Source organism: Miniopterus schreibersii (assembly GCF_964146895.1).
Source record: "Miniopterus schreibersii genome assembly, chromosome: 11".
In the NCBI taxonomy this organism is placed as follows: Eukaryota; Metazoa; Chordata; class Mammalia; order Chiroptera; family Miniopteridae; genus Miniopterus; species Miniopterus schreibersii.
Window position 1 is genome coordinate 45,810,968 of NC_138111.1, and position 26,044 is coordinate 45,837,011.

Consider the following 26,044-nt stretch of genomic DNA (forward strand, 5'->3'; position numbering starts at 1 on the left):
TCTTTTTATGAGGCCAGCATCATCTTAATCCCAAAACTAGATAAAGACACTACAAAGAAAGAGAATTACAGGCCAATATCCCTGATGAACATAGATGCTAAAATCCTCAACAAAATACTAGCAAACTGGATCCAGCAATACATTAAAAAGATCATATACCCCGACCAAGTGGGATTTATTCTGGGGATACAAAGCTGGTATAACACCCGCAAATCAATAAATGTGATACATCACATAAACAAAATGAAGGAGAAAAATCATATGATCATATCAATAGATGCAGAAAAAGCATTTGACAAAATCCAGCACCCATTTCTGATAAGAACTCTAAGCAAAGTGGCAATAGAGGGATCACACTTCAACATAATAAAGGCCATATATGACAAACCTACAGCCAATAACATACTGAATGGTCAAAAACAAAAACCATTTCCCTCAAAAACAGGAACAAGACTGGGGTGTCCACTTTCACCACTCTTATTCAACATAGTACTGGAAGTCCTTGCCACAGCCATCAGATAGGAAAACATAAAAGGTACCCAAATTTGAAAGGAGGAAGTAAAACTGTCATTATTTGCAGACGACATGATATTGTACATAGAAAACCCTAAAGACTCCATCAAAGTACTACTAGATTTGATAAACAAATTTGGCAAAGTAGCTGGATACAAAATCAACATCCAGAAATCGGTGGCAGTCTTATATACCAACAATGAACTCTCAGAAAGAGAAACTAAAAAAACAATACCATTTACCATTGCAACTAAAAAAATAAGATACCAAGGAGTAAACTTAACCAAGGATGTAAAAGACCTGTACTTGGAAAACTATGGGACACTGAAAAAAGAAATAGAAGAAGATATAAACAAGTGGAAGAATATACCATGCTCATGGATTGGAAGAATTAATATCATTAAAATGTCCATACTACCAAAAGCAATTTATAAATTCAATGCAATTCCTATTAAAATACCAACAGCACATTTCACAGACCTAGAACAAACACTTGGAAAACTTATATGGAACCAAAAAAGACCCCGAATAGCTGAACCCATTTTGAGAAAAAAACAGAATGGGAGGGATCACTCTACTGTATGTCAAATTGTCCTGCAAAGCCATTGTAATCAAAACAGCCTGGTATTGGTACAACACCAGACATATAGACCAATGGAAAAGAACAGAGACCCCAGAAATAGACCCAAGCCATTATGGTCAGTTAATATTTGACAAAGGAGGCAAGAGCATACAATGGAGAAAAGACATCCTCTTCAATAAATGGTGCTGGGAAAATTGGACAGGTACATGCAAAAAAATGAAACTAGACCACCAACTTTCACCATACACAAAAATAAACTCAAAATGGATAAAAGACTTAAATGTAAGTCTCGAAACTATATAAATCCAGGAAGAAGCCCGGCCTGGCGTGGCTCAGCGGTTGAGCGTCGACCTAGGATCCAGGAGATCAGGGTTCGATACCCGGTCAGGGCACATGCCCGGGTTGTGGGCTGCAGCCAATCAATGACTCTCTCATCATTGATGTTTCTCTCTCTCTCCCTCTCCCTTCCTTTCTCTGAAATCAATAAAGATATATTTAAAAAAAAAAATCCTGGAAGAAGACATAGGCAGTAAAGTCACAGACATCTCACATAGTGGAATTTTCACTGATACATCTGCTAGGGCAGGAGAAACAAAAGGAAAAATAAACATATGGGACTACATCAAACTAAAAAGCTTCTGCACAGCAAATGAAAACAGCCTCAAAATACAAAGGAACCCCACGGTCTGGGAAAACATATTTACCAAGGATGTATCTGATAAAGGGTTAATTTCCAAAGTGTACAACGAACTCATACTGCTCAGCAAGAGAAAGACAAACAATCCAAATAAAAATGGGCAAAGGACCTGAACAGACACTTCTCCTAAGAGGACAAGTGGGGAGAAAAAGGGACATCTGTAATATTTTCAACAACAACAACAACAAAAATATATAAATAAAATAAAAATAAAATATATGGGAGAGCCCGGCTGGGTGTGGCTGAGCGGTTGAGTATCGACCTAGGATCCAGGAGATCGAAGTTTCGATTCCTGGTCAGGGCACATGCCCTAGTTGAGGGCTCGATCCTGAGTTGGGGGTGTGCAGGTGGCAGCCAATCAATGACTCTCGCATCACTGATGTTTTTCTCTCTCTCCCTGTCCTTTCCCCTTTCTGAAATCAATAAAGATATATTTAAAAAAAAAAGAATTTGAGTAGCTTATATGCAAATACTGTGCCATTTTATATGATTTCATGGTTTCTGGTATCCACGGGGGGGGGGGGGGGATTGGATTCTAGAGCCAGTCCCTCATGGATACTGTATAGTATAATTGGTTAAGGATTTAAAGAAATATTTCGAAAGCCAAAATAATGAATTTTTAACTAATTTTCTGCTTCTATTATTGATACTTTCATGAAACTATTTTCCTTACTAGTAAAAAATATGACATTTTCAAAGGGTTATTTAGGAATCGAGTATTCAGATATCTATGATAAATGCATATGTATATTTATTTACTTGTTAGATTTGACATCAGGAGTTGCTACAGTATTTTCATTTTGATAGAATTTTGTTTAGAAATTGATTTAAATCAAATCAGTGGGGAAAATCTTAAAATTGTCTTACTAACTTGCACTTTCTTTTATCTTCCTTTCCCAGATATTGTACTCCAAGATACTTGGATTATGAAGATTTGGAGCGCAAGTACTGGAAGAACTTAACTTTTGTGGCACCTATCTATGGCGCAGATATTAATGGGAGCATATATGATGAGGTATATTTATATTATGATAGGCTTTTTAAAGGACCATTTCATGTTACTACTTCTGTGACCATTTTCGGTGGTTGAGAAGTCGTCATTTGCTGTGCTTTGTGTGATTCATAATTCCTCACAGGAAAGAGGAAGTAGACCTATCAGTAATATTCCTGCAGCTGGTATTTTCAAATTAAAACCAACTAGTTGAACAAAAACCTGATTGTTCAATAGTAATATAGTATGTGGCTATCTGGCTAATCTTTATGTAAACATTTTTGAAAAGCAAAACTCATGATGAAAATCTTTGGAAAACAGGAAATATCCATAATACCACATTAAGGCAAAAGCAGTATTTTATTTTATTTTATTTTATTTTATTTTATTTTATTTTATTTTATTTTATTTTATTTTATTTTATTTTATTTTATTTTATTTTATTTTATTTTATTATTTTATTTTATTATTTTATTTTATTTTATTTTATATTTTATTTTATTTTATTTTATTATTATTTTATTTTATTATTATTTTATTTTATTTTATTTCATTTCATTTCATTTTTATTATTTTTAAATATATTAAAAAAAAAAATATCTTGATTTCAGAGAGAAGAAGGGAGAGGGAGGGAGAGAAAGAGATAGAAACATCAATGATGAGAGAGTTGTCATTGATCGGCTGCCTCCTGCACACCCCCCACTGATGGTCGAGCCTACAACCCGGACATGTGCCCTGACTGGGAATTGAACTATGATCTCCTAGATCCTAGGTTGATGCTCAACCGCTGAGCCATGCCCACTGGGCCAAAAGCAGTATTTTAATATGTATTCTTCAAAAAGTTTTCCCCTAACAATTTTTCCACAAATTGTGAGAATTTTAAAAAAGTACATATTATTACAGACTTTCCATTTATTTTTCAGGAGAGCATAGTACATAATCCATTAGATATAATCCAATCCTTTGCCTCCAACTGATGTTTGTAACTGTTTTTAAAAATCTTTCCTGCTGGGCCAGAGTGGCTTAGTTGTTTAAGTGTCATCCCGTGCACCAAAAGGTTGCCAGTTCCATTCTGTCAGGGCACATACCTGAGTTCTGGGTTTGATTCCCAGTTGGGGAGCATATGGAAGGCAGCCAATTGATGTTTCTCTCTCACATAAATGTTTCTCTCTCTCTCTGCCTCCTTTTCCTCTCTCCTAAGCATGTCCTCAGAGGACATGCTTAGGAGAAAAAAGAAAGCCTGGCCTGCGTGGTTCAGTGCTTGAACTTTGACCTATGAACCAGGAGGCCTTGGTTCAGTTTCAGGTCAGGGCACAAGCCCAGGTTTTGGGCTGGATCCACAGTAGGGGGCATGCAGGAGGCAGCTGATGGATGATTCTCTCTCACCATTGATGTTTCTATGTCTCTCTCTCTCCCTCTCCCTTCCTCTCTCTGAAATCAATTAAAAAACATATTAAAAAAAAAAAAGGAAGCACTTTAAAAGAAAAGTCTTTCCTTTTTGTAACCTTTCATCTCTCTCCTGTTGCTCTGTTTTGAAAAACTTGCCTAGCAAAAGGTTGAAGTAGTGCAATGAACACCTCAATACCCTTTATCTCCATTCACCAGTTTGTAATATTTGGCAGATTTGCTTTATAGTTTCTGTCCCTCTGTCTTTGTCTCTGTCTGTCTCTGCTATAACATTTGAAAGTAAATTGCAGACATGACAGTTCACTCTTAATTATTTCAGCATGTGTCTGTTAATTACAAGGCAATTTAACATTTATATGATATCATCTAATACACAGGCCATATTCATAGATCCTTAATTGTCCCAATAATGTTATTTATAAACATTTTTTCGCATTCGAAGGACCCAGTCAAGGATATTCCCCCTCCCCCTCATAATCAATAAGTTATCATTAGGGTATTACTTAGAGACTAGGTGAATATCTTTTTTCTCTGACAGCCTTTTACTCTATGAATTTGCATTCATTGATACTCCTTGCCTGAGTCAATTATTATGTATTTTTAAACTATTTATATTTAGAAATATAAAACAAGCTGGAAAGTACATAAAAATAAACTTAGAGCTTCATGAATTATTGTAAGGTGAACTCCATGTGTCATCACTGCCATCAGGGAAAGCAGTACCAGCACCTAGAGTGCCCACACACACCCTCTTTATACTCTCCCCATTTTCCTCCAAGGATAACCACAGTTCAGACTTTATGGTAATCACTTCCTTCTTTCTTTAAATATGCAGCTAATTGTATCTTGTTTCCAAATTTTATATAACTAGAATCTTTCAGTATAGTTTTATGTCTGCCTCTGTCACACCTTATTATATTTCTAAACTATTTCTGTATCCTATGTACCTGTAGTTCATTTATTTTCATTGCTGTATATTATCCTATTGTGTGAATGCACCATATTTATTTGTTCTGCTACTAATGATCATTTTGGTTGCCTCCAGTTTTGGCTTTATGCTCAAAATTTCTGTGAATGTTTTGCATATGCTTCCCAGGGTATGGTAATGTTTCTCTAGTGCTTATGCCTAGGAGTGGTTAGCTTTAGAATAAAACTGTTTTCCAGTTTATACCTTTCTCTATCAACGTTTTCGAGTTCCCACTGCTCCACATTCTCCCTGATGCTCTTATTGTCAGCCTTTTAATTTTAACTGCTCTGTTGGGTGTGTATAGTCGTATCTTCTTGTTAAATTGCATTATGATACCCCCGCCCCCCGGTATTTTCAATGGCTCTTTGGATTTCCCCTTGAACAAAGAACCTGTTTAAGCCTCTTGTACATTTTTTTGTGTGTCATGCTTTTCTTATTGATTTATAGTTCTTCAGAATTCTGGATATGAGGTGATGTCACAATTTCAAATTTTCTCTATGGATTTCCAGTTGTTGAACAGTTATTTTTTAAAAAAATGTTTATTTATTGAATTTAGAGAGAGAGGAAGGAAGAAAGAGAGAGAAACATTGATTTTGTTGTTCCACTTATTTATGCATTTGTTGGTTGCTTCTTGTATGTGCCCTGACTGGAGATTGAACACACAACCTTGGTGTATGGGGATGACGCTCTAACCAACTGAGCTACACAGCTAGAGCCTGAACACTGTTACTGAAAGTATCATTCTTATTTTTGAATGTGGACTGGGTATTATTAGATATCATTGTCACTAATAGATGTAATGATGGCATGGTGGCTATATAAATATTTTTTTCTTACCAATCGAAGATGCATACCTGAAAAATATACAAGTGAAATAACATGGAGTCTGGGATTTGTTGTTGTTATTTTTCAATCCTCACCTGAGAATATATTTCCACTGCTTTCAGAGAGAGTGGAAGGGGGAGATTGAGAGAGAGAAACATTGATGTGAGAGAGACACATCAATTGGTTGTCTCCCGTACCTGCCTTGACCAGTCCGGGGATTGAGCCTGCAACCATGGTACGTGCCCTTGGCCAGAAACGAACCCTGGAACCTTCAGTCCATGGACCGATGCTCTAACCACTAAGCCAAACTGGCCAGGGCTAGAATTTGTTTTTAAGATATTTCAGAAGACAAAGTGGAATGGGTATAGTTGAATGAAGATTGGCAAATTATTGGTAATTGAAGCTCAATGATGGATTACATGACATCTTAAATAAGTATATGTTGGAGATATTAAGAATAAAACTAAAAAAAGAGAAAACATCCTTCATTCTCCTTCTGTTTTTTTCACTAGCATAAGTAACTTCTGTATTGAGAATTAAAAAAAAAAATCTATTGATTTCAGAGAGAGGAAGGGAGGGAGAAAGTCGAAATATCAGAAATATCAATGATGAGAGTCGTTATTGATTGGCTGCCTCCTGCACGCCCCCTACTGGTGATTGAGCCCGCAACCCTGCATGTCCCCTGACCGGGAATCAAACTTGATCTCCTGGATCCTAGGTCGATGGTCAACCACTGAGCCACGCCCGGCTGGGCTTTATTGAGAATTTTTTGCTTATTAATAAGGTAGTACATACTCAGGTAGAAAAATGGCAAAATAGGGAAAAATATGAAGGAAAAAATATTACTCTTAAACTTACCAAATAGAAATAACCTTTTCATGATTTCCCTTTGGCCTTTTATTTTATGCAAGGGTGTGTGTATATTTTTATGTATGTGTTTGTATATATGTACATGTTTCTCCACCAAAGTTCTGAGGAGGTTGTAATAGTATTTTTAGAAGCACTTTCAGTATTGCTCTCCAGAGGATCATTCCAGTGTGTTCTACCTCCTGCCATTTCTCTACTGCCAGTTTCAAATTGTACCTTTATTACATTGTTGCTGTTTTTTTGATATTTCAATTCCAAGTGTATTCTTACTGATTTATTCTTTAGTGATAACAAATATCTTTTAAGTTTAACATGTTATGATTACTTTTTTGGGAAAATGAGTGCCATTACCACTAAGGCTTTCTTATAGAACATGGCACATGGTCTTATTATCCCAGGTTCTGTGGGATTTCCATTGGAATGGGTGAGCGCAAGTTAATACTCTTGCTAGTTTACACTTGAGGCCCAGAGAGGTTCAATTGCATTTCCAAAGTTTTGAGGCCAGTAGAGGGGCTGCCAGGTGCTCCTATTCCCCATACCAGTTTTAAGGAAGCAATTACATATAGTCAATCTAATAGTTGTGGAAATGTGTAAAACTAGGTCAGTGTCAACTACAAATTTCCCCTGAGCTGATGGTTTATTTTGGGCTTTCTCTGTGGTTTCTTTACTATGGTATCCTGGCACATTTTCAGGCTTCTGAAAGGAAAACTGAGCTGAGCAATCATCCGGATCCTTGGGCTAAAAGCTCAAAAATAAAATAAAACTCATTCTAAGTTATTTTTTCTGACTACCCCTTTGGATCAGTGAGTTCTTTGTTCCCTTTTGCATATATAATTAAGAGTTAGAAGCAGCACATTGGGACCATATTAAGAACAACTGACACACAAAAAAGCCCTGAACTAGGTTTCCATATTTCATAGTGAAATAACAGTTGTTGCCTGCACAGATGAAGTTGATGGACTTTGGTTTACTATGCTTATCAATTTACTGCTTGTATTCGAAAACCAGTTACACATTGGCATTGCTTCAAGCGAACATTGACTTTAGATTTCAGATTCTAGTAACTAAAGTTATTAAAATCCAATGAAAAAATCCACTGTTTTGTAAACATGCAGTTTTAAAACTTCCTCATCATTTACATCATTGGTTTGGGAGCCGGGAATCTCATTTTGGTAGGATCTACAAGGCATAGTATGTTATAGATTTTCTCTAGGCTCTGCGGGAGCATTTAGCAGCTCCTGAGCTGAGCTGACATTTTCAGTGCTTTTGTAGTATAGAAAGACATGAGGGAGATGTGGTAAACTTCTACTTGTAAACAAAAGTAATCACGCTCAAGACACCTCAATTCAAACAAATGAAAAATAACTTGTATTTGCCCCCTTGAGGTGGATGAAGAGTAACAAGAAATAGAGTGCATTAAAGAGAGTGATGAAGAGTGAATGTAAGAATAACCTGTCAGGAACATCTGAAGTCAGTGCAATGAATGTGCATTGGAAAAGCCCATATACTGTTTTGCTTTTCACTGTTGTATCTTGGTATTGTTGAACTGTTCAGTTCAGTATTTAAATTGTTGGGAGCTGGCTTATTGTGGTTCATGGCATTATTTTGAAAGGTATTTATTATAGTCATCAATTTGCAGTTCACTTTCCCCCCTAATTTCTAGTTATGACAATTTTCTTTAATCTTAAAAGAATGATTGTAAGTAAACCACAGCTTTTTTTCTTTTATTTTTTTGGGGAGGTGGGAATTCTTGGAGAGGATGTGGGGAGGTAAGAGAAATAGTTTGTGCAGGGTACAAAGATGAATGAGAGTCCTTGTTCTCAAATAATTCCAAGAGGGGCAGGGGGCTAATAAGGTGTAATGAACTTGGCCATAAAGGCAGATGTGAGGTTCCATGGAGCCTGGAGGAGAGGCACTTAGAGCAAGCTTGGCATTGAAGGAAGACTTTCTCGAGGAGAGGGGACATCTGAGTTAGCCCTAGATGAGTAAATTCAAGTCAGGTAAAGGAGAAGGAGAAGAGGATGGGGTAGGAACTAGGTACATTTGAGGGTAAAACCAGTTCAGGATTTTTATTGAATTGGGAGGCTTTTTACTGCACATGGGCCTGAGGAAGGTTAGGCAGACCTGGAATAGTGGCTGTGGAATCTGAGGGCCAGGGATCACTACAAGGCCGGAGACAGGGCTGTGGGCCTGGGCTCCTGGACCCATGGTGTTGTAGCAGCCCCTCCTTTGTCTTGCAGCATCAGACAAGGAGGGGCCATTTTAGTGTTAGTAAAGGAAGAAGGGCCTGGAGATCCCAGGGCATGAGTCTTGGCCCCTTGTTCATTCTGTTGCTTCTTTCAGAGCTTTATTTCCTTAGGATATACTACAAAGTCTTGTCAACACCATGGGCAGTAGCTTATGACATCAGTAACACTAATATGATTTAAGTAAATTACTATTGTTTTGTTAAACATTTTAAAAAATTGATTTTAGGGATAGAGGAAGGGAGAGAGAGAAACAGAAACAGAGACAAACATTGATGTAAGAGAGAAACATCGATGGTTGCCTCTTACACGTGCCCTGACTAGGATTGAACTCACAACCTGGATCTGTGCCCTGACTGGGAATCCAACTTACAGCCTTTTAGTGTATGGAATGACACTCCAGCCATACAACTGAGCCACACTGACTAGGGTGCAAATTGCTAGTTTTTAAACTCAAATACCAAGACTATCGAAGGCATGCAATGACAAAACTCAGCCTTTGTGTGTATGATGGAGAGCAGGGCTTGGCAGCGAGGTTCTTCCTGTTGCTTTTATTATAAATGAAGTTTTATTGGAGCATAGCCTTATTCATTTACATATGACATATGGCTTTTTTTGCACTACAGTGGCAGAGTTGAGTCGTTGTAACAGAGATTGTTTGGCTCACAAAAGCTATAATATTTACTGTCTGACCCTTTGCAGGAAACATTTGCCAATCCCTAATACAGAGGCATAATTATATGTTCTTGGGGAAGATTCTCAAAACCTTTTTGAGATAGATGGGATAAAATTCTGAGTGTTCTCAGGAGAATGAGGTTCATATTCATTGACTACATTGATACCTTGAGGCAATGAAATTGAAGTGTTTGGTGATGTCAGGAACTTTCTGTAGTTAAAGAAGATCCTGAAGAAGAGCCACCTGTGCTCTTGGGTAGCCTTACATGATTCTTTGGTAACAGTAACATTAGCATAAGAGTCCTAAGATCTCTACTGTTTAAAATGTTTTTTCTTTAAAATTTTTTATTGAATTTTTTGGGGTGACAGTGGTTAACACAATTATATAGGTTTCAGGTGTACAATTCTATAACACATCATCTGTATATTGTTTGTTCACTATCCAAAGTCAAGTCTCCTTCAGTTACCATTTATTCCCCTTTACCCTCTCCCACCTTCCCCCACTCCTCTTTCCCTCTGGTAATCACCATAATGTTGTCTGTGTCTATGAGTTTTTTTCTTCTTAATCCGTTCACTTTTTCCACCCAGCCCTTCAACCGTCCTCCCTGCTAATAGCTGTCAGTCTGTTTTCTGTGTCTGTGAGTCTGTTTCTATTTTATTTTGTTTATTAAGTTCCACATATGAGTGAAATCATATGGTATTTGTCTTTCTCTGACTGGCTTATTTCACTTAGCATAACTCTCTCCAGGTCCGTCTGTGCTGTTACAAAAGGTAAGATTTCCTTCTTTTTTTATAGCCATGTAGTATTCCCTTGTGAAATGTACCACAGCTTTTTTTTTTTTTTTAATTGACTTCAGAGAGAGAGAAAAGGAGAGGGGGAGAGGGGGGGGGGAGAGAGAGAGACATCGGTATGAAAGAGAAACCGAGCAGTTGCTTCCTGTATGCACCCCAGCTGGGGATCAAAACCTGCAACCTGGGTATGTGCTCTGACTGGGAATCTAACTGGCAACCTTTCAGTATATAGGAGGATGCCAAACGAACTGAGCCACACTGGCCAGGGCAACCACAGCTTTTTTATTCACTCATCTACTGATGGGCACTTGGGCTGCCTACAGATCTTGGCTATTGTAGATAATGCTGCAGTGAATGTGGGGGTGCATTTTTTGTTATGTTTAACTAAGTGCTATTAGATAAAGTTTTAATAGCCTTTGCTAACTGTACATTTAAAAATCAGCCCTCTGTTAAAAGAAGCATGGGAGTTTTTTCAGGACACAAACACAGAAAAAAGAAGATAAAAGAAGATAAAAAAGAGGAACAGGGAGAAAAAAGTCCTGTGTGGGATAATTTGCCTTGTCTAAGGGGGATGAAAGTCAACAGGTAAATGTAGGAAAGAGAGAAGATAGAACATTTCTGGGATAGCCAATAGCCATGTGTACTTTCATAGGCCTTTGAAGACAGAGTGCATCTCCTTGTTCTGTGTGTGAGCTAAGAAGAGGCATCAAGATTATTTACTTACATTAGTACAGTACTGAGTGAATCACCCAGGCTTGTGTTTTATGCTACTTTGGGCTGCTCTAATAATACCTGTCATGTAGTAAGTATAATGATGATCCTCTTAATGATGATAGTGTTTCATTGAATCAAGGTTTAAAATGAAGTTCCATGTGCTTTGCTTAAACTGGTTATTATCTCCCTAATACTAGAAGGGTCTCCAAGAGTATTGTTTGATTTTAAAAGCGTCTTCTTTGCAAGATTTTCCCTTAGTTGAGTGGTGACAGATAGCTCCTTCTATAATTCTTCTTTTTTTAAATTTATCTTTGTTGTTGAAAGTATTACAGGTATCCCATTCCCCCCCCGCCAATTGACCCCCTCCACCTTGCTTCCACCCTCTCCCCAGGCCTTCACCCTGTTATTGTCTGTGTCTATGGGTTCTGCATATATGCATAGAATTTCTTTGGTTAATCTCTTCCCACCCTCCACCCCCCTTCCCTCTGAAATATGATCGTCTGTTGCATGTGTCAATGTCTCTGGATCTATTTCATTTGTCAGGTTCTTTTGTTCATTAGCTTCTTCTTAAAGAAGACCCTTCAACATTTCATGTAGTACTTGTGTGGTGGTGATGAACTCCTTTAGCTTTTCCTTGTCTGAGAAGCTCTTTATCTGACCTTCAATTCTAAATAATAGCTTTGCTGGGTAGAGTAATCTTGGTTGTAGGTTCTTGCTTTTCATCACTTTGAATATTTCTTGCCACTTCCTTCTGGCCTGCAAGGCTTCTGTTGAGAAATCAGCTGATAGTTGTATGGGTGCTCTGTTGTAGGTAACTAACTGATTTTCTCTTGCTGCTTTTAAGATTCTCTCTTTGTCTTAACCTTTGGCATTTTAATTATGATGTGTCTTGCTGTGGGCCTCTTTGGGTTCTTCTTGTTTGGGGCTCTCTGTGCTTTCTGGACTTGTAAGTCTGTTTCTTTCCCCAGGTAGGGGAATTTTCTATAATTAATTTTTCAAATAGGTTTTCAATTTCTTGCTCTCTTTCTTTTCTTTCTGGCACCCCAATAATAGAAATGTTGGGCCACTTGAAGTTGTCCCAGAGACTCCTTACACTATCTTCATATTTCTGGATTCTTTTTTCTTTTTGATCTTCTGGTTGGGTGTTTTTTGTTTCCTCTAGGTGTCCTGTAGGGTGCAGTGGCTCAGCCTCCTCAGTCACCTTAGCTGGGCCTTCTAGGTGCTCCCCTGTGTGGGCTGTGTGCACTGTCCTGTTGTAGTTGAGCCTTGGTTGCTGTTGGCATCACTGGGAGGAACTGACCCCCAGACCAATCAGCTGTGAGGACCAGTTGCAACTACAGCCAAAGAGCTGCTGTGCTGGAGTCACCTCTGTGGAGCAGAATTTACTTCAGTGGAGCGTTGGTGTTCACTGAGTCCACCCCTTGAGTGTGTCACTCATTGATGTGTTAGGGTTGTAATCCAGCGTGGTCAAGTCTGACCACCAGGTGCACTGTCTCTGGGGCCTCCCAGGAGGTGCAAAGTCAGCCTCTGCCAGTGCCTTGCCTGGGCCACCCAGCATGAGCTACACAGCAAACCGTAGTTGGCTGCTACGTGTGCTGGGCTTGGAGGAGCCCAGGAGAGGCCAAGCTATGAACCAATGTAGGCTGCCACTAGTGCCAGCCTAGGGCCACTTATCAAGCCGTTTGGGGCGTGCTGCTGCTTGTTTGAGAGGTTTTAGGAAAGTCCTAAGCATGAGGCTCGAGAGGCCACTGGCATAGAAAAGCCACTGGAAACCGCTTGGATGAGCTTGCAGGCAGGGAGGGGCGGGGTCTCCTGAGTCACCAGGGCAGGGCCAAAGGTGTGAGTCAGGTGCTGGAGATTCAAACATGACGCCTGCCTGCCCGCTGTGTGCGGGGAGGACTCACCAAAGGAGCAATGGCCTCCGCCAGCTCTTCTGCCTGAGAGGAAGCTGCCCCTCCACCTCTTGCCCGGATTTCAGGCAGGTTAGTTCCTCCCCAAGTGTCCCAGATCCTTTCAAGCTGCTGCCCAGCGCTGGGGATCAGAGGAAGCGCGTTGAGTGAGTCCGTACGCGGGCCCTTTAAGAGGAAAGCCTGGGGCTCCCGCAGCCTCCGTGACCCTCAGCCACAGTCCCCGCTGGTTTCACAGCCCAGAGTTGTGGGGACTTCTCTTCCCCGCTCTGTCCTGGGCTGAGGGCCTGCTGTGGGGCTGGGATCCCTCACTCCTCCGGGAAACCCCCACCGCCAAGATTTCTTCCCGGGTTTAAACCGTGGCACCGGGTGTGGGCCCGAGGCCGTGTCTCTGGGATTGAGCCCCGATCTGCCCGCGTCTCCGCCCCACCTACCGGTCTTGGTGCTTCTTCAGTTCCCTGGTTGTAGGGCTTCTGTTCAGCCAGATTTCAGGAGGTTCTGAGTGATGGTGGTTCTGTATTTTAGTTGTAATTTTGATGTGGTTGTGGGAGGCAGCGGGTGCAGCTGTTACCTACGCCTCCATCTTGTTTCTCCTCCTCTCCTCCTGTAATTCTTACCCAGTCCTCTATTGCCCAGACTTTCTGGTTTGAATGCCTCATATCATCACAGGCAGTGCAGTCTGCAGCGGCCCTTGGGAGCTGATGTTTTCAGAGTAGTGCACCAGCCAAGAGTCTACCTTTTCCTCATCTTAGTTCCCACTTAAGAGCACTTTAGGCGCCTTTGGATGTTTTATGTCCAGGTACTTCTTTTTTTTGAAATAACCTATGAGATGGCAGTACATCAAGATTGAAAATTTCCTTTGTGTGTAATAATCTTTGCTGATAGTTTTCTGCAGTTCACTAGAGGAAAGATAGCTGCATCTCACAGTGAGGGGAAGCTGCTTCACCTGTGATCTACAGCTTATGCCATATCACTGTATTTAAGTCTCCCAGACTTGTTTTGAAACTCAGCTCCTTCACTGAATCATGCTTTCCCTCATTGCAGCCATGTCCAGATATCTGAAGGTGTCCATACCCTCTCCTCTACCAGCCTGACTCAGTGGTCTTCTACCCTGAGAGTGGCTGTCAGTCCATTGTGCAGGAATTTGTCTAGTTTTTCAAATATTGTGTTGTCTCAATTGACAAGGCTAAGCTTCCTAGGAACAACACTGCTTTGTTAGTAGATGGGGACATGTTGAAATTATGCCTCATGTGCTTCCTGTTCTCCGTATGCGTTGCCACCTCCAATGTGTCTTTCTAATGTGTGGCCTTTTCTAGGCTTCTTATGCTCACTTACCTTCTTCTTGGGCTTTCCCACCATCTCAGAAGACATTTTTACGAATAATGATAACAGTGATGCCTAATACATTTAATATGGGCACAAGACATAATCCTTTTGGGAGAACAGCGGAAATACAAATGGACTGTTGTCCTCGTTTGCCTACTTGGATTTGTAAACAACTGAAACAATTCTGTGAGTGGGTGCTCACAGAATCATTACAGAGAGTTTTTGATTTGTTCAGTGAATTTTGGGGAAGGAGATGATATGTTATTACAGCAAATATTTGGAAACTGAGTACAGAAAATGAAGGCTACCTGTATTTTTGTGACTCTTCTGTCGTAGACTCTGAGTTCAGTGATGGCAGGTATCCTTTCTCATAGATTTTCCAGCCCCAGCCTCTATCATAGTGTCTGCTGCAAACAATGCACGTATATAATTGTTAAATTGATGTATGCATGATATTGGAAAAACAGTCTGAGGCTGCATTGTGGAGTTTCCTGAATGTTTTTGGTTATTATTCTGTACCTCTTGAAGGACCGTTTGAGATCATTTAGTAGGGAAATGATAGGATTAGAATTATGCTTTAAAAAGTGTTATCAGCTGGGCTGCTGTGGCTCAGTTGTTTGAGCATCATCCTGTCCACCAAAAGGTTACTGGTTTGATTCCTGGTCAGGGCACATGCCGAGGTTGCAGCTCGATCCCCTGTCTAGTCTGGGTGTATTTGGGAGGCAGCTGATCAATGTTTCTCTCATCGATGTCCCCTTCTTTTCTCTCTCTTCCCCCTTCCTGTCTTTCTAAAATCAATAAAAACATTTTAAAAAAAGTGATCTGATAATGGTCTGCAAGATGGCCTGGTAGTAGCAAGAGGCTTGGAAGTGCTTTGAAGAGGAGGAAGAGGGAGGGGTTTGAGTGATCTTTTCTGTTATGTGTTTTTCTGAATACTAGTACCCTGAGACAGTGGCTCTCAAACTTTTTGGTCTCAGGACCCCTTTATACTTTCAATGATTTCTTGTGGGCCTCAAAGAGCTTTTGTTTATGTAAGTTATATTTATCCTTGTTTATTTTATTAGAAGTTAAAAATTAAAAGTAATCCATTACATAATAACATACATTTTTTAAAATACAAAATGGCTGTATTTTCCTAAACAAGAAAATTTAGTGAGACGAGTGGCATTATATTACATTTTTTTCAAATCTCTAATGTCTAGTTTAATAGAAGACCTCTGGATTCTTGTATTTGCTTCTTCAGTTTATCTGTTGCAATGTCATGTAGCCCCTAGAAGATTCCACCTCACACTCATGTAAAATTGAGAGTGAATAAGGCAGATACTGTTTTGGTCTAATTATGAAAGCAGTTTTGATACCACAGACCCTTTGATGGAATCTGGGTGTCTCTCAGTAGTCCCCAGACAACACTTTGAAAAATGCCACCTTAAGATATTCAGCAAAGATTTATTCTCCGATGTCGATCTCATTCTACATAAATAATGGGAGGATCTTGAGGAAAGACAACAGTGTTTCATTCTTGTTTACTGAACTTCAGTTAACTGCATCTTTGGTATGTACCTTAGAGACCTAATTTCATTAGGAGATAGGGTTCTTAAACTGTCAGCCATGGAATTCTTTGGGGAACATCATGCCATATATTCTGATATTTAACTTTGGCAAAATTTTATAAGCAGAAAATGGACTTAGGATGTGAACTCAAGTGTCTGTATCTGAAAATATATAAAATATTTTAGAGACATTATATTTCCAAGATTTCCCTTTAATATTAATTTGCTAATCTATTGCTTTTGTCATCCAGGTATTTTTTAATAGACAATTGATAGAAAATTCAAAACAAGTTGAGAAATACTATGGCAAACCTTAAGCCAAAAATATAATATATAATATCTTGTACTGTATATTTCTCCTTGAGAGCTAGTGAAATTTTTTTTTTTTTTTTGCTGTGCATGTATTGGGTGGTTGGGTGTGTGTGGGGGGGACCCAATTTCCAATTGTAGTCTGATTATAAATCTATAAATTTTTAAGGTAAGAATGACGTTTTTGTTAATATAAATCTTAAATATGAAAAAATTGGTTATTATATAAGAGAAAATTTAAATCACTCACAATTCTGGCATGCAGAGGCAACAGCTGTCAAAAAATTTAATGTATTTTCTTCCAATTTTTTTTCTCGATTTAATGCTTGATAATTTTATTTTTTAGAAATAGATGTGGTATCATAGTGAACATAGTTTGGTCTTGTCTCTCCTCCCTCCCATTTTAACACATTGTGAATGCTTTCTCAGAATGATAGATGCTCTTCAATGGGCGATTTAATATTTATTTTATCTTTTATTGGTAGGATGGTTTTATTGGGCAGGGGAAAGCAGATAAATCTAATGTGAAGAGGGATTCAGGGAGGGTATGACAGTTTCTGGTCTTGCATGGGTCAGCGTGGGGGTAGTCCACAGTCTACCGTGGGATGGCTAGGTCAGAGCTAACCTGAGAATGACACCTGGCCACAGACACTGACTACCTTATTTCCTGCCTTTTCTCCACAGCCTCTTGAAGTAGATAGAAGTCTGTAGTAAACAGTTCAGAATACTTGACCCATTTACTTATATAATCAATTCCGTCATTGCTAGCTGTGACTTTTGGGGAAGCTCTGTCTTTACCTTAGAGTCTTCATCTGTAAACGGAAGGGATTGAATTAACAGTTGTTTAAGGTTCCTCCCAGCTTAAAAATATTTGTTTTATGATAAGCAACATTTCTTCACGAAGGTGAACTGAATTCTTTGATAATGAGTTTTTGTGAGTTCTAGATTTTTTTTGTATTAGAATTTTGTAAAGATCCCCTTTATAATAAGTCTGTTAGCTGAAGGATGGGAATCTTTTCAACTAAGATTTTAGACTTAATAGTATTTAGTCTTATAGATGACATTTTTTTCCTCTTCCCACAATGGGGTAGCTTAAATACTTCCATCCACCAGATGGTGCTCTTGGACAACAAATTTATCTAAGGCTGTGGGTTTCCAAGTGAGATAAAACTGTTTAAACTGTTTGAGTCACCAGCAGAGTTCCTTTCCATTTTGTATTTTTATCATGCCAGGATATCATTTATCCTGAAATAATAAGTAATTTAAAGCCAGGACACTAACTGTATGTGTAATTTCACATCCAAGGTAAAATGTCATTATTCTAGACATGTTTTTGTGCAGAGTTATGGGCCAATAGGAATGTGGCTTTCAGATTTTAGTTCTGTGAAATAAAGCTTCTAGATTATCAGAACTCATTACTTGCCATCATGTTGTGGCTGGTCCTTAATGAAGTCTTAGCCTGCATGATCCATATTATGCCCTCCAGACAGGGGAGGTGATGGTAGTTCTCTTCATATTGCATCAAGAATGTTCCATTAGTCTGGAAGCTGTTTTCTGAGGGGGTATTATCAGGGAATTATTGATGGAAGAGAGGTAAAGCTCAGCTATAGGATGACCTCAGAGTACATTGGTACTGCCCTCAAGTGTCTTGTGTGTGAGAGGGTTAGGTGGGATCACTGTGGGGAGAATCAATATTGTCTCTGGAAAACTTTCTAAAATACCTGCTGCCCCAGAACAGATTGGGCTGCCCTCAACATAAGGAGCTGCTGACCTTGGAATGTTCATGGGAAAACTCTGATTTCATGTGAGAAACAATTTAAAAGAAATTTGGGTTGGGTAGGATTTGGATAGAATTGATAATTTCTGTTTTTACTCTTCTCTTTGTCAAATGTTAAAGCTCATTAAAGTATACTTAGATGTTCAGTAAAGTGCTGAGTGGTTTATGGGGGTGTGAGAAGAGTTAGGGATGTCAGGTGTTTGCCAGTGTAAGGTGCTTACTCTAGGTAGCTGGAGGGTCATGAATGGTTTCCCTAAGGGATATATATCGTGTACGGGGCAGACTAGGTACCCCATGGGTGTTAGGAATGCTATACTATGCACCATTGGAGTGTAAAGAGGTTAAGCTTCTGGGGGACTAACAGAATATCTGAGAATCCTGGACATCAGACATGTGAGCCACAGTGGAAAATGAGGATGCTAAAGTGTTCCAAGGGTCCTAGGTGATCAGTGTGCCTGGAAGGTTGGAGGTCTGTGGAAAAGTGTTAGGGAACCAGCAGTGGGGATTATTGAAGGGAAAGAACATGAAACCCAGAGGTGAAAAAATAGTTTTAGTGCTGAATTTTTTGATGATCATAAAATCTTTGATGACTTCACCTGGAAGGAGTCTTGGAGATCATCTGAGGTAGCCAATGTATTTATAGATGAAGAACCTCAGACTGAAATGTTAGGATCTATCAAAGATGACATCTACTTCATGGCAGAGATGGACAACCCCTTTTCCCATTCTCTTCCTCCAGTTTTACACTGTCTCCAGGAAAGATGATGAGAAGTTGGATCTCTATTGTGTATGCCGTACCCCTTCCTCTCTTGATTACTATCTGCCAAGGTCTTCACTGGGTATTCATTGTCTTGGTTCCCATGGCAGCCCTGGACTTCCTGCAGGTTTACAACAGGACTTTGATAGGGCATGTATATTTGAAGCCCAGTTCCTACTTTGGCCCCATCTTTCCCCATTTTTTTAAAAAAGGAAGATGAAAGTAATTTAGATTTCATCTTTGTTATGATTTTTTTTTTTTTTAAGACATGGAAGCTGATGTTTTTCTTTTTTTTTAAAGAGGGAATTTATAAAGAGTAGAAAGATTCGAATAACTGTTGTCAAAAGGGAACTGTTGATCCATACTTTCTGCTTCTAGAATCTATTTTAGAAATGATCAGATATATGGATCAGTGTTTTTACGCAAAGATTATTTTCCATTGGTTTTAAATTACAGCAAAGAATGTAAAACAACCTATATATCACAAAGGCAAATAATGAAACAAATAGTTATAGACATGAAATAATATATACAATAAAATAAATGTTAGAAAAATGTTCAAAATTCAATGGTGAGTGAATACACCAAGACAACTGTGTATAGATGTATTGCCAAGACCTTGAAATGCCCATATCATATTGTATAGAGTTTTATATTGTATTGTATAGAGTGTATTGTATGGTATTGTATTATGTACAAGTATTATATACAGTTTCCCTCATAAATCATCTGTTTGACCATGGGAAGAGAGCGGCAGGTCTGGCAGAGATGGAGAGGCTGGGGAGCTGCTTATACACACCAGCTTTTTAGCATGGGTTCCTCAAAATAAGTTCCCAACTGTCAGTGGGCTTTTGGGGTCACTAGAACAGAGTTAGAGTCATGAATTCCAGGAGTCTAATTCTGCTCTAATTTAATAAATATTTTTAGAGAAAGATATCACAAACATGATAAAATAAAATGGTTTTCTTATTTGCAGATTTATAAGTAAGTTTGATTTTTTTAAAAAAGAACTTATGTTCCAGATGTTTTATAATGAGAAAATATAGTTTAATATTTGGGAAAATTATTGTTAGTTTTCCCTTTTCATTGAAGGAATAATGTTGAGCCTATGTGTATGATCCAAAATTTTACACTGTGAAGAATGAAAATGAAACCATTGGAAATTTTTTAGGTTGTTTTTTGTGTTTTTTTTCTTTCTGAAGTATGAGAGGAAAACTTAACACTACCATACCTCTGCCAAATGTTATGAGTGTGTTAAATCTAAAAGTGCCTTAAGTGAGAAATAGCAGCAAGAGAAATGAAGCAAGGTGCAAAAAACAAATGCCTGGGAGAAACGTAAGAAAAGTAAATAGAATCCTCTAGAGTAATTGGGAGAAACAGGTGTATTTTTTGTCTAAATTGGGGTTTTCCTGGAATTGGTTGTTATGAAAAGACTCAAGTCTAGCCCATACTTTGGTATTATTCAAAATCAAAGTGGCTTCCACTTTTCCTCTAGTAGGATCACAGTAGTGTCACAGATACTGATATATTACTCTTTTACTATAACCCACTAGAGAATGGGAGAGGTGGGGGCTTATGGATTCGGTTACTCAGAAAGGGATGTTACTGTCAGGCATTATTTTGCTCTTAGTAGTAGAGACCTTAGGATGAACGACTGAAACAAACTAGGTCTTTAGTATTCATGTGAAAATTTGAGGCAGGCGGTTCAGGGCCAGTGTGTTGGTTCCATGACATCATCATAGGCCCATACTCCTAGCAATTTCTTCTGTAATTTTCATGAGGAGGTCCTTACACTTATGCTCTCCTGGTGGCTGCTTGAGCTCTATTAATCATGTCTGATGTCTGGTAAAGGGAAGCAGAAGGAAGGGCAAAGAGCACAAAGAACCTGTGTCTACTGAGGCAGCCCCTTCAAAGCTTTCTCCTGGAAGCCCTGCCCAGTGGTGACCAGTTACATTTTATTGGCCAGAACATGTACCATGACTAACTTTAGCTGCAAGGGAAGTGGAAATGCCGGTTTTACCCAGCTACATTGTTCTTTCAATTAAATGGGGTTCTATTAATAAAGAAGGTGAACATAGATACTAAGTACTTAGGCAGTTTCTGTTTTAAAAGTTTATTATACGACAGTAATTTTGATTATGATTTTTAAATTTATTTATTGATTTAGAGAGAAACATCGATTTGGTATTCTACTTGTTTATGCATTCATTGGTTGCTTCTTGTATGTATCCTGACTAGGGACTGAACCTGCAACCTTGGCATATGGGGATGACACTTTAATCCACTGAGCTACCCAACCAGGACTAAGATAGTGATTTTGAAATACTGTGTTATGTTGTAGTATATATAATACACTGTAAAGAATTAAATGAGCTTGACCAGGCATGGCTCAGTGGTTGAGCATTGACCTAGAATCCAGGCAGTTGGGGTTCGATTCCCAGTCAGGGCACATGCCCGGGTTGCAGGCTTGATCCCCAGTCAGGGGTGTGCAGGAGGCAGCCGATCAATGACTCTCTCATCATTGATGTTTCTCTCTCTCTCTCTCTTTGCCTCTCTCTCTCTCTCTCTCCTCTCCTTTCCTCTCTCTGAAATCAATAAAGATATATTTAAAAAAAAAAAGTTAAATGAGACAAGGGGCTTATTAGACTAGAAAATATGAATATATTAGTAAAGATACTTGTAATTTTAAATTTGTTTATGTAAAAATAACTTGTCAGGGTCTGAGTATGGGATTTCACTGTTTTATTGAATGTTGAAGTAACTGATCCTCTTTAAAGGGGAACATGCTTCCCAGGGCCCAGGTTCCCTTTAGGGTATCCTGCAAGCGCCACATGTTGGTAGATTCGTAAAATAAAGTTAACAATTCTGCTTATTATTTCTGTGATTTTTTTTTAATAGAATGCATGTTTGCAAGAGGATCCATAAGTCCTGCTATTTGCCTAAGCCAGTATTTCCAAGTCATCTTCTTGGCAGGTAGTCCTTTAACAAAACAAAGTGAAAAACAAAATCACTAAATTAGAGATGGTCCCTGACTTAAAATGTTTTGACTTATGATTTTTGGACTTCATGATGGTGTGAAAGTGATGTGCATTCAGTAGAAACAGTACTTCAAATTTTGAATTTTGATATTTTCCCAGGCTAGCAATATGTTGTATGGTGCTCTGTTGTGATTCTGAACAGTGGCAGTGAGCCACAGCTCCCTGTCGACCAGGCAATCATGAGGGTAAAACAACCAATATTCTACAATGTATTCATTGTGTTAGATGACTTTGCGTAACTGCAGGCCAATGTAAGTGTTCTGAGCACACTGAAGGTAGGCTAGGTTAAGCTATGGTGTTTGGTAGGTCAGGTGTATTAAATGCAGTTTTGACTTAGGGTATTTTCAGTTTATGATATTTTCAACTTATGGGTTCATCTGAACATAACTCCATTGTAAGTGGAGGAGCATATACTAATCTCCTTTCTAGTTATTGGTGGGTAGAAGGAAGTTTTCCCTTCATGATTATGTAAAAAGCATATAGTTCAGAGTTGACTTTCTGGCTCATTGTTTGGCCATGTTGCTTCAGGTGCAGTAGAGCCAGCTTGAGTTAGGAATTTTCCCTTCTTGCCGATGAATCCCAGGTCCACAATTATGAGCTGTGAGATCCTGAGCAAGTTATCTGATTCCTCTTTGCTGCAGTTTCCCAATCTTTAAAATGGCATGGATAATAGATGGTAACAGTGTCTACCTCATAGACTAAAATGAGAGGACATAAATACAACCCTTCGTTCAGGGTGTGCTCCATAGTATGAACTGAATAAATATTAGTTACTGCCGATGGCAATATTAAGAGCAAAATGAGATAAAAATCCCAAGGCTGCAATGAGATATTCAGTAGTTGCTTCTGACTCAGAATTATGAAGAATTCTGTTCTGCAGTTGTCATTTATGTATAAGTTCAACCTGCAGCTCAGCAATTTACATTTTGTACCATCTGTCAAAGCCATGAAGATGTTTGTTTGGGATTATTGCTTAAGAAAATGCCCCTGCTATTTTCAGTAAATATACCACTATCCTCTTGTCAGTATGATAAGGTGCCACGGGTTGTGACATGGGAGATATTCTTTTTTTAATGATTTTTTTTTATTATGTCTTTTTTTTAAAAATTGATTTCAGAGAGAGGAAGGGAGAGCGATAGAGAAAGTTAGAAACATCAATGATGAGAGTCATTGATCGGCTGCCTCCTGCATGCCTCGTACCAGGGATTGAGTTCAAAACCTGGGCATGTGCCCTGACCAGGAATCCCACCGTGACCTCCTGGTAGATAGGTTGAGGTTCAACCACTGAGCCATGCCGGCTGGGCAATGATTTTTTTCTTTATCATATTTTCGGAATGCAGTATTTGCTCTTCTATGTGCAGTGTATTTAAGCTTTAAAGCACAGTGATTCACTAAATACCTCAAATCCTCATTGAAGTCCAGTAGCTAGGATGTTAACAATACTGCTCATGGGCCGCTTTTTCTATAGTCCTTCCCTGCTACCCACCCCATTGCCCAGGGGTGGCCTGGATACAGGTATACCTCAGAGGTATTGTGAGTTTGGTTCCCAGTCACCACAATTAAGTGAATATTACAATAAAGTGAGTCACATGAACTTTTTGGTTTCCCAGTACATATAAAAGTTATGTTTACACTATACCATAGTCTCTATTAATTGTGCAATAGCATTATGTCTAAAAAACAACAACAATGTACATAGCTTAGTTACATAATACTTTATTGCTAGAAATTTCTAACCATCATCTGAGCCTCCTGTGAGTTGTAATCTTTCTTGTGGTGAAGGGTCTTGCTTTGATGTTGATGGCTGCCTGCTGATCATGGTGGTGGTTGCTGAAGGTTGGGGTGACTGTGGCAATTTCTTAAAATAAGACAACAATGAAGTTTGCTGCATCTGTGGATTCTTTTTTTCACGATTTCTCTAGCATGTGATGCTGTTTGATAGCATTTTATTCACAGTAGAACTTCTTTCAAAATTGGAGTCAGTTCGCTTAAAGCCTACCACTACTTTATTAATTTAACTAAGGTTATGTAATATGCTAAATCATTTGTTGTCAGTTCAACAATTGTCACCAGGAGTAGATTCTATCTCAAGAAACCACTTTCTTTGCTAATTCATAAGTAGCAAATCCTCATTCGTTAAAGTTTTATCATGAGACTGCAGCAATTCATTCACATCTTCAGGTTCCACTTCTAATTCTGGTTGTCTTGCTATTTCTACCACATCTGCAGTTACTTTCTCCACTAAAGTCTTGAACCCTCCCTCAAAGTCATCCACAAGGGTTGGAATCAACTTCTTCCAAACTTTTGCCAATGTTTATTATTTTGACATCTTCCCATGAATCACAGAATGTTCTTAATGGCATATATAATGATGAATCTTATCCAGAAGGGTTTCAATTTTCTCTGCACAGGGTTGCCACAAACCTTTAATTTGTAAAAATAAAAAAAAAAATCATTATTTGTGAAGTGCAATAAAGTGAAGCACACTAAAATGAGGTATGTCTGTATTGTGTTTGATTTCTTGCCTTTTGAAAAATAGTTTTTTCACATATGCATATTTTTAAACTATATATTTATTTTGGCTTATTTTTAACCTTATTAAAAATAGTATCCCTTTATGTAGTCCTCTGGGACTTTTATTTTCCCCCTCTAATTATTGTATTGAATTTATTGGGGTGACATTGGTTAATAAAACTATATAGGTTTCAGGTGTACAATTATATATCATTTGTATATTGTATTCTGTGTTCACCACCTCAAGTCAAGTCTCCTTCCATCACCATTTATCTGCCCTATAGACTTTGATTTTTCCCACCAAACAATAGGTTTCTTGTGTTTATCCATATCATTTTAATTTCTGTATAATATTTCATTTTGTGAAGTTACATTTTATTTCTTATTTTCTGCCAGGGGATATTTTTCTCTTTTTAAAAAATTTTTATTGATTGATTTGAGAGAGAGAGAAAGAAACATCGATTTGTTGTTTTACTCATTTTTGTGTTCATTGGTTGATTCTTGTATGTGCCCTGACTGGAGATTAAACCTGCAACCTTGGCCTATCCAGGACAACATAAAAAAATAAATATTGCTGCTATGAACATATTCCTGTACATAGTTCCTGCACATGTATAAAAGTTTCTCTAAAACATTTGCCTAGGAATGGAAATGCTGCCTTATAGAGTGTTCAACTTTATCCCAGGTACTGAATTGTTTTCCAAAGAGTTTGTACCAATTTATGGTCCTCCAGCAGTGTGTAATTATTTTTGAGACGGTCTTATTGAGGTATAGTATACATAACACAAAATGTAAAATTCAGTTTGATAAGAAAATAATGTATAGCCCAGCGGATGCGGCTCAGTGGTTGTGCGTTGACCCATGAACCAGGAGGTCACGGTTCGATTCCTGGTCAGGGCACATGCCCGGTTTGTGGGCTCCATCCACAGTAGGGGGCATGCAGGATGCAGCCTATCAATGATTCTCTCTCATCATTGATGTTTCTCTCTCTCTCCCTCTACCTTCCTCTCTCTGAAATCAATAAAAACATTAAAAAAACATATATTAAAATAGTGTATAAAAGTATATAGCAAAAACATTAATCATGTCTAACCCTGGAAAGATCAATTCTCTATTTTATATTATATCAAACAAAACAATTTTAGTGTTTTTGAATACCCTATCCAGAAATATTTGCAAAGTAAGACAGATAGAAACTATTTATTTTTACCCTCACTTTAACTGTGAAAATAGTTAAATTAAAAGACCAAGAACATTGAAATGTCTAACTCCAGAAAGAGCCCAAATATTTGGCCACGTAGAATATTATCATCTTTAAGAGTAGGACTAATAATGAAGGCTTTATAAGCAGTTTTTATTCTACAAATACAGTAGGTATTTTGGTATTTTGGCCACTGGAAAACAAAAGCTATAGTTGATCAATAAAGATCTGAGATGCTTCAGTTTTGTGAACTCTATACAGTATATTTAAGGTTAAGTAAAGTTGACACAAAAGTTCTTAGAGATAGGCCTATTTTACAGTGTCTTTTAATGAACAAATACTAATTTTAGTACAATTTTTTTTATCACTCCTCTATTATTAATTTTAT

The 26,044-nt window shown here is 38.4% G+C and overlaps 1 protein-coding gene across 2 annotated transcripts in view; it reads left to right on the forward strand.

The window, feature by feature from the left end:
* KDM4C (lysine demethylase 4C) overlaps nt 1-26,044 on the forward strand; it is a 306,318-nt gene that overhangs the window by 30,055 nt on the left and 250,219 nt on the right. For both annotated transcript variants that reach the window (XM_081151625.1, XM_081151626.1), the window contains exon 4: nt 2,694-2,808. In XM_081151625.1, coding sequence (XP_081007751.1) covers nt 2,694-2,808 — 115 coding nt within the window. The remainder of the gene's footprint in view (nt 1-2,693; nt 2,809-26,044) is intronic.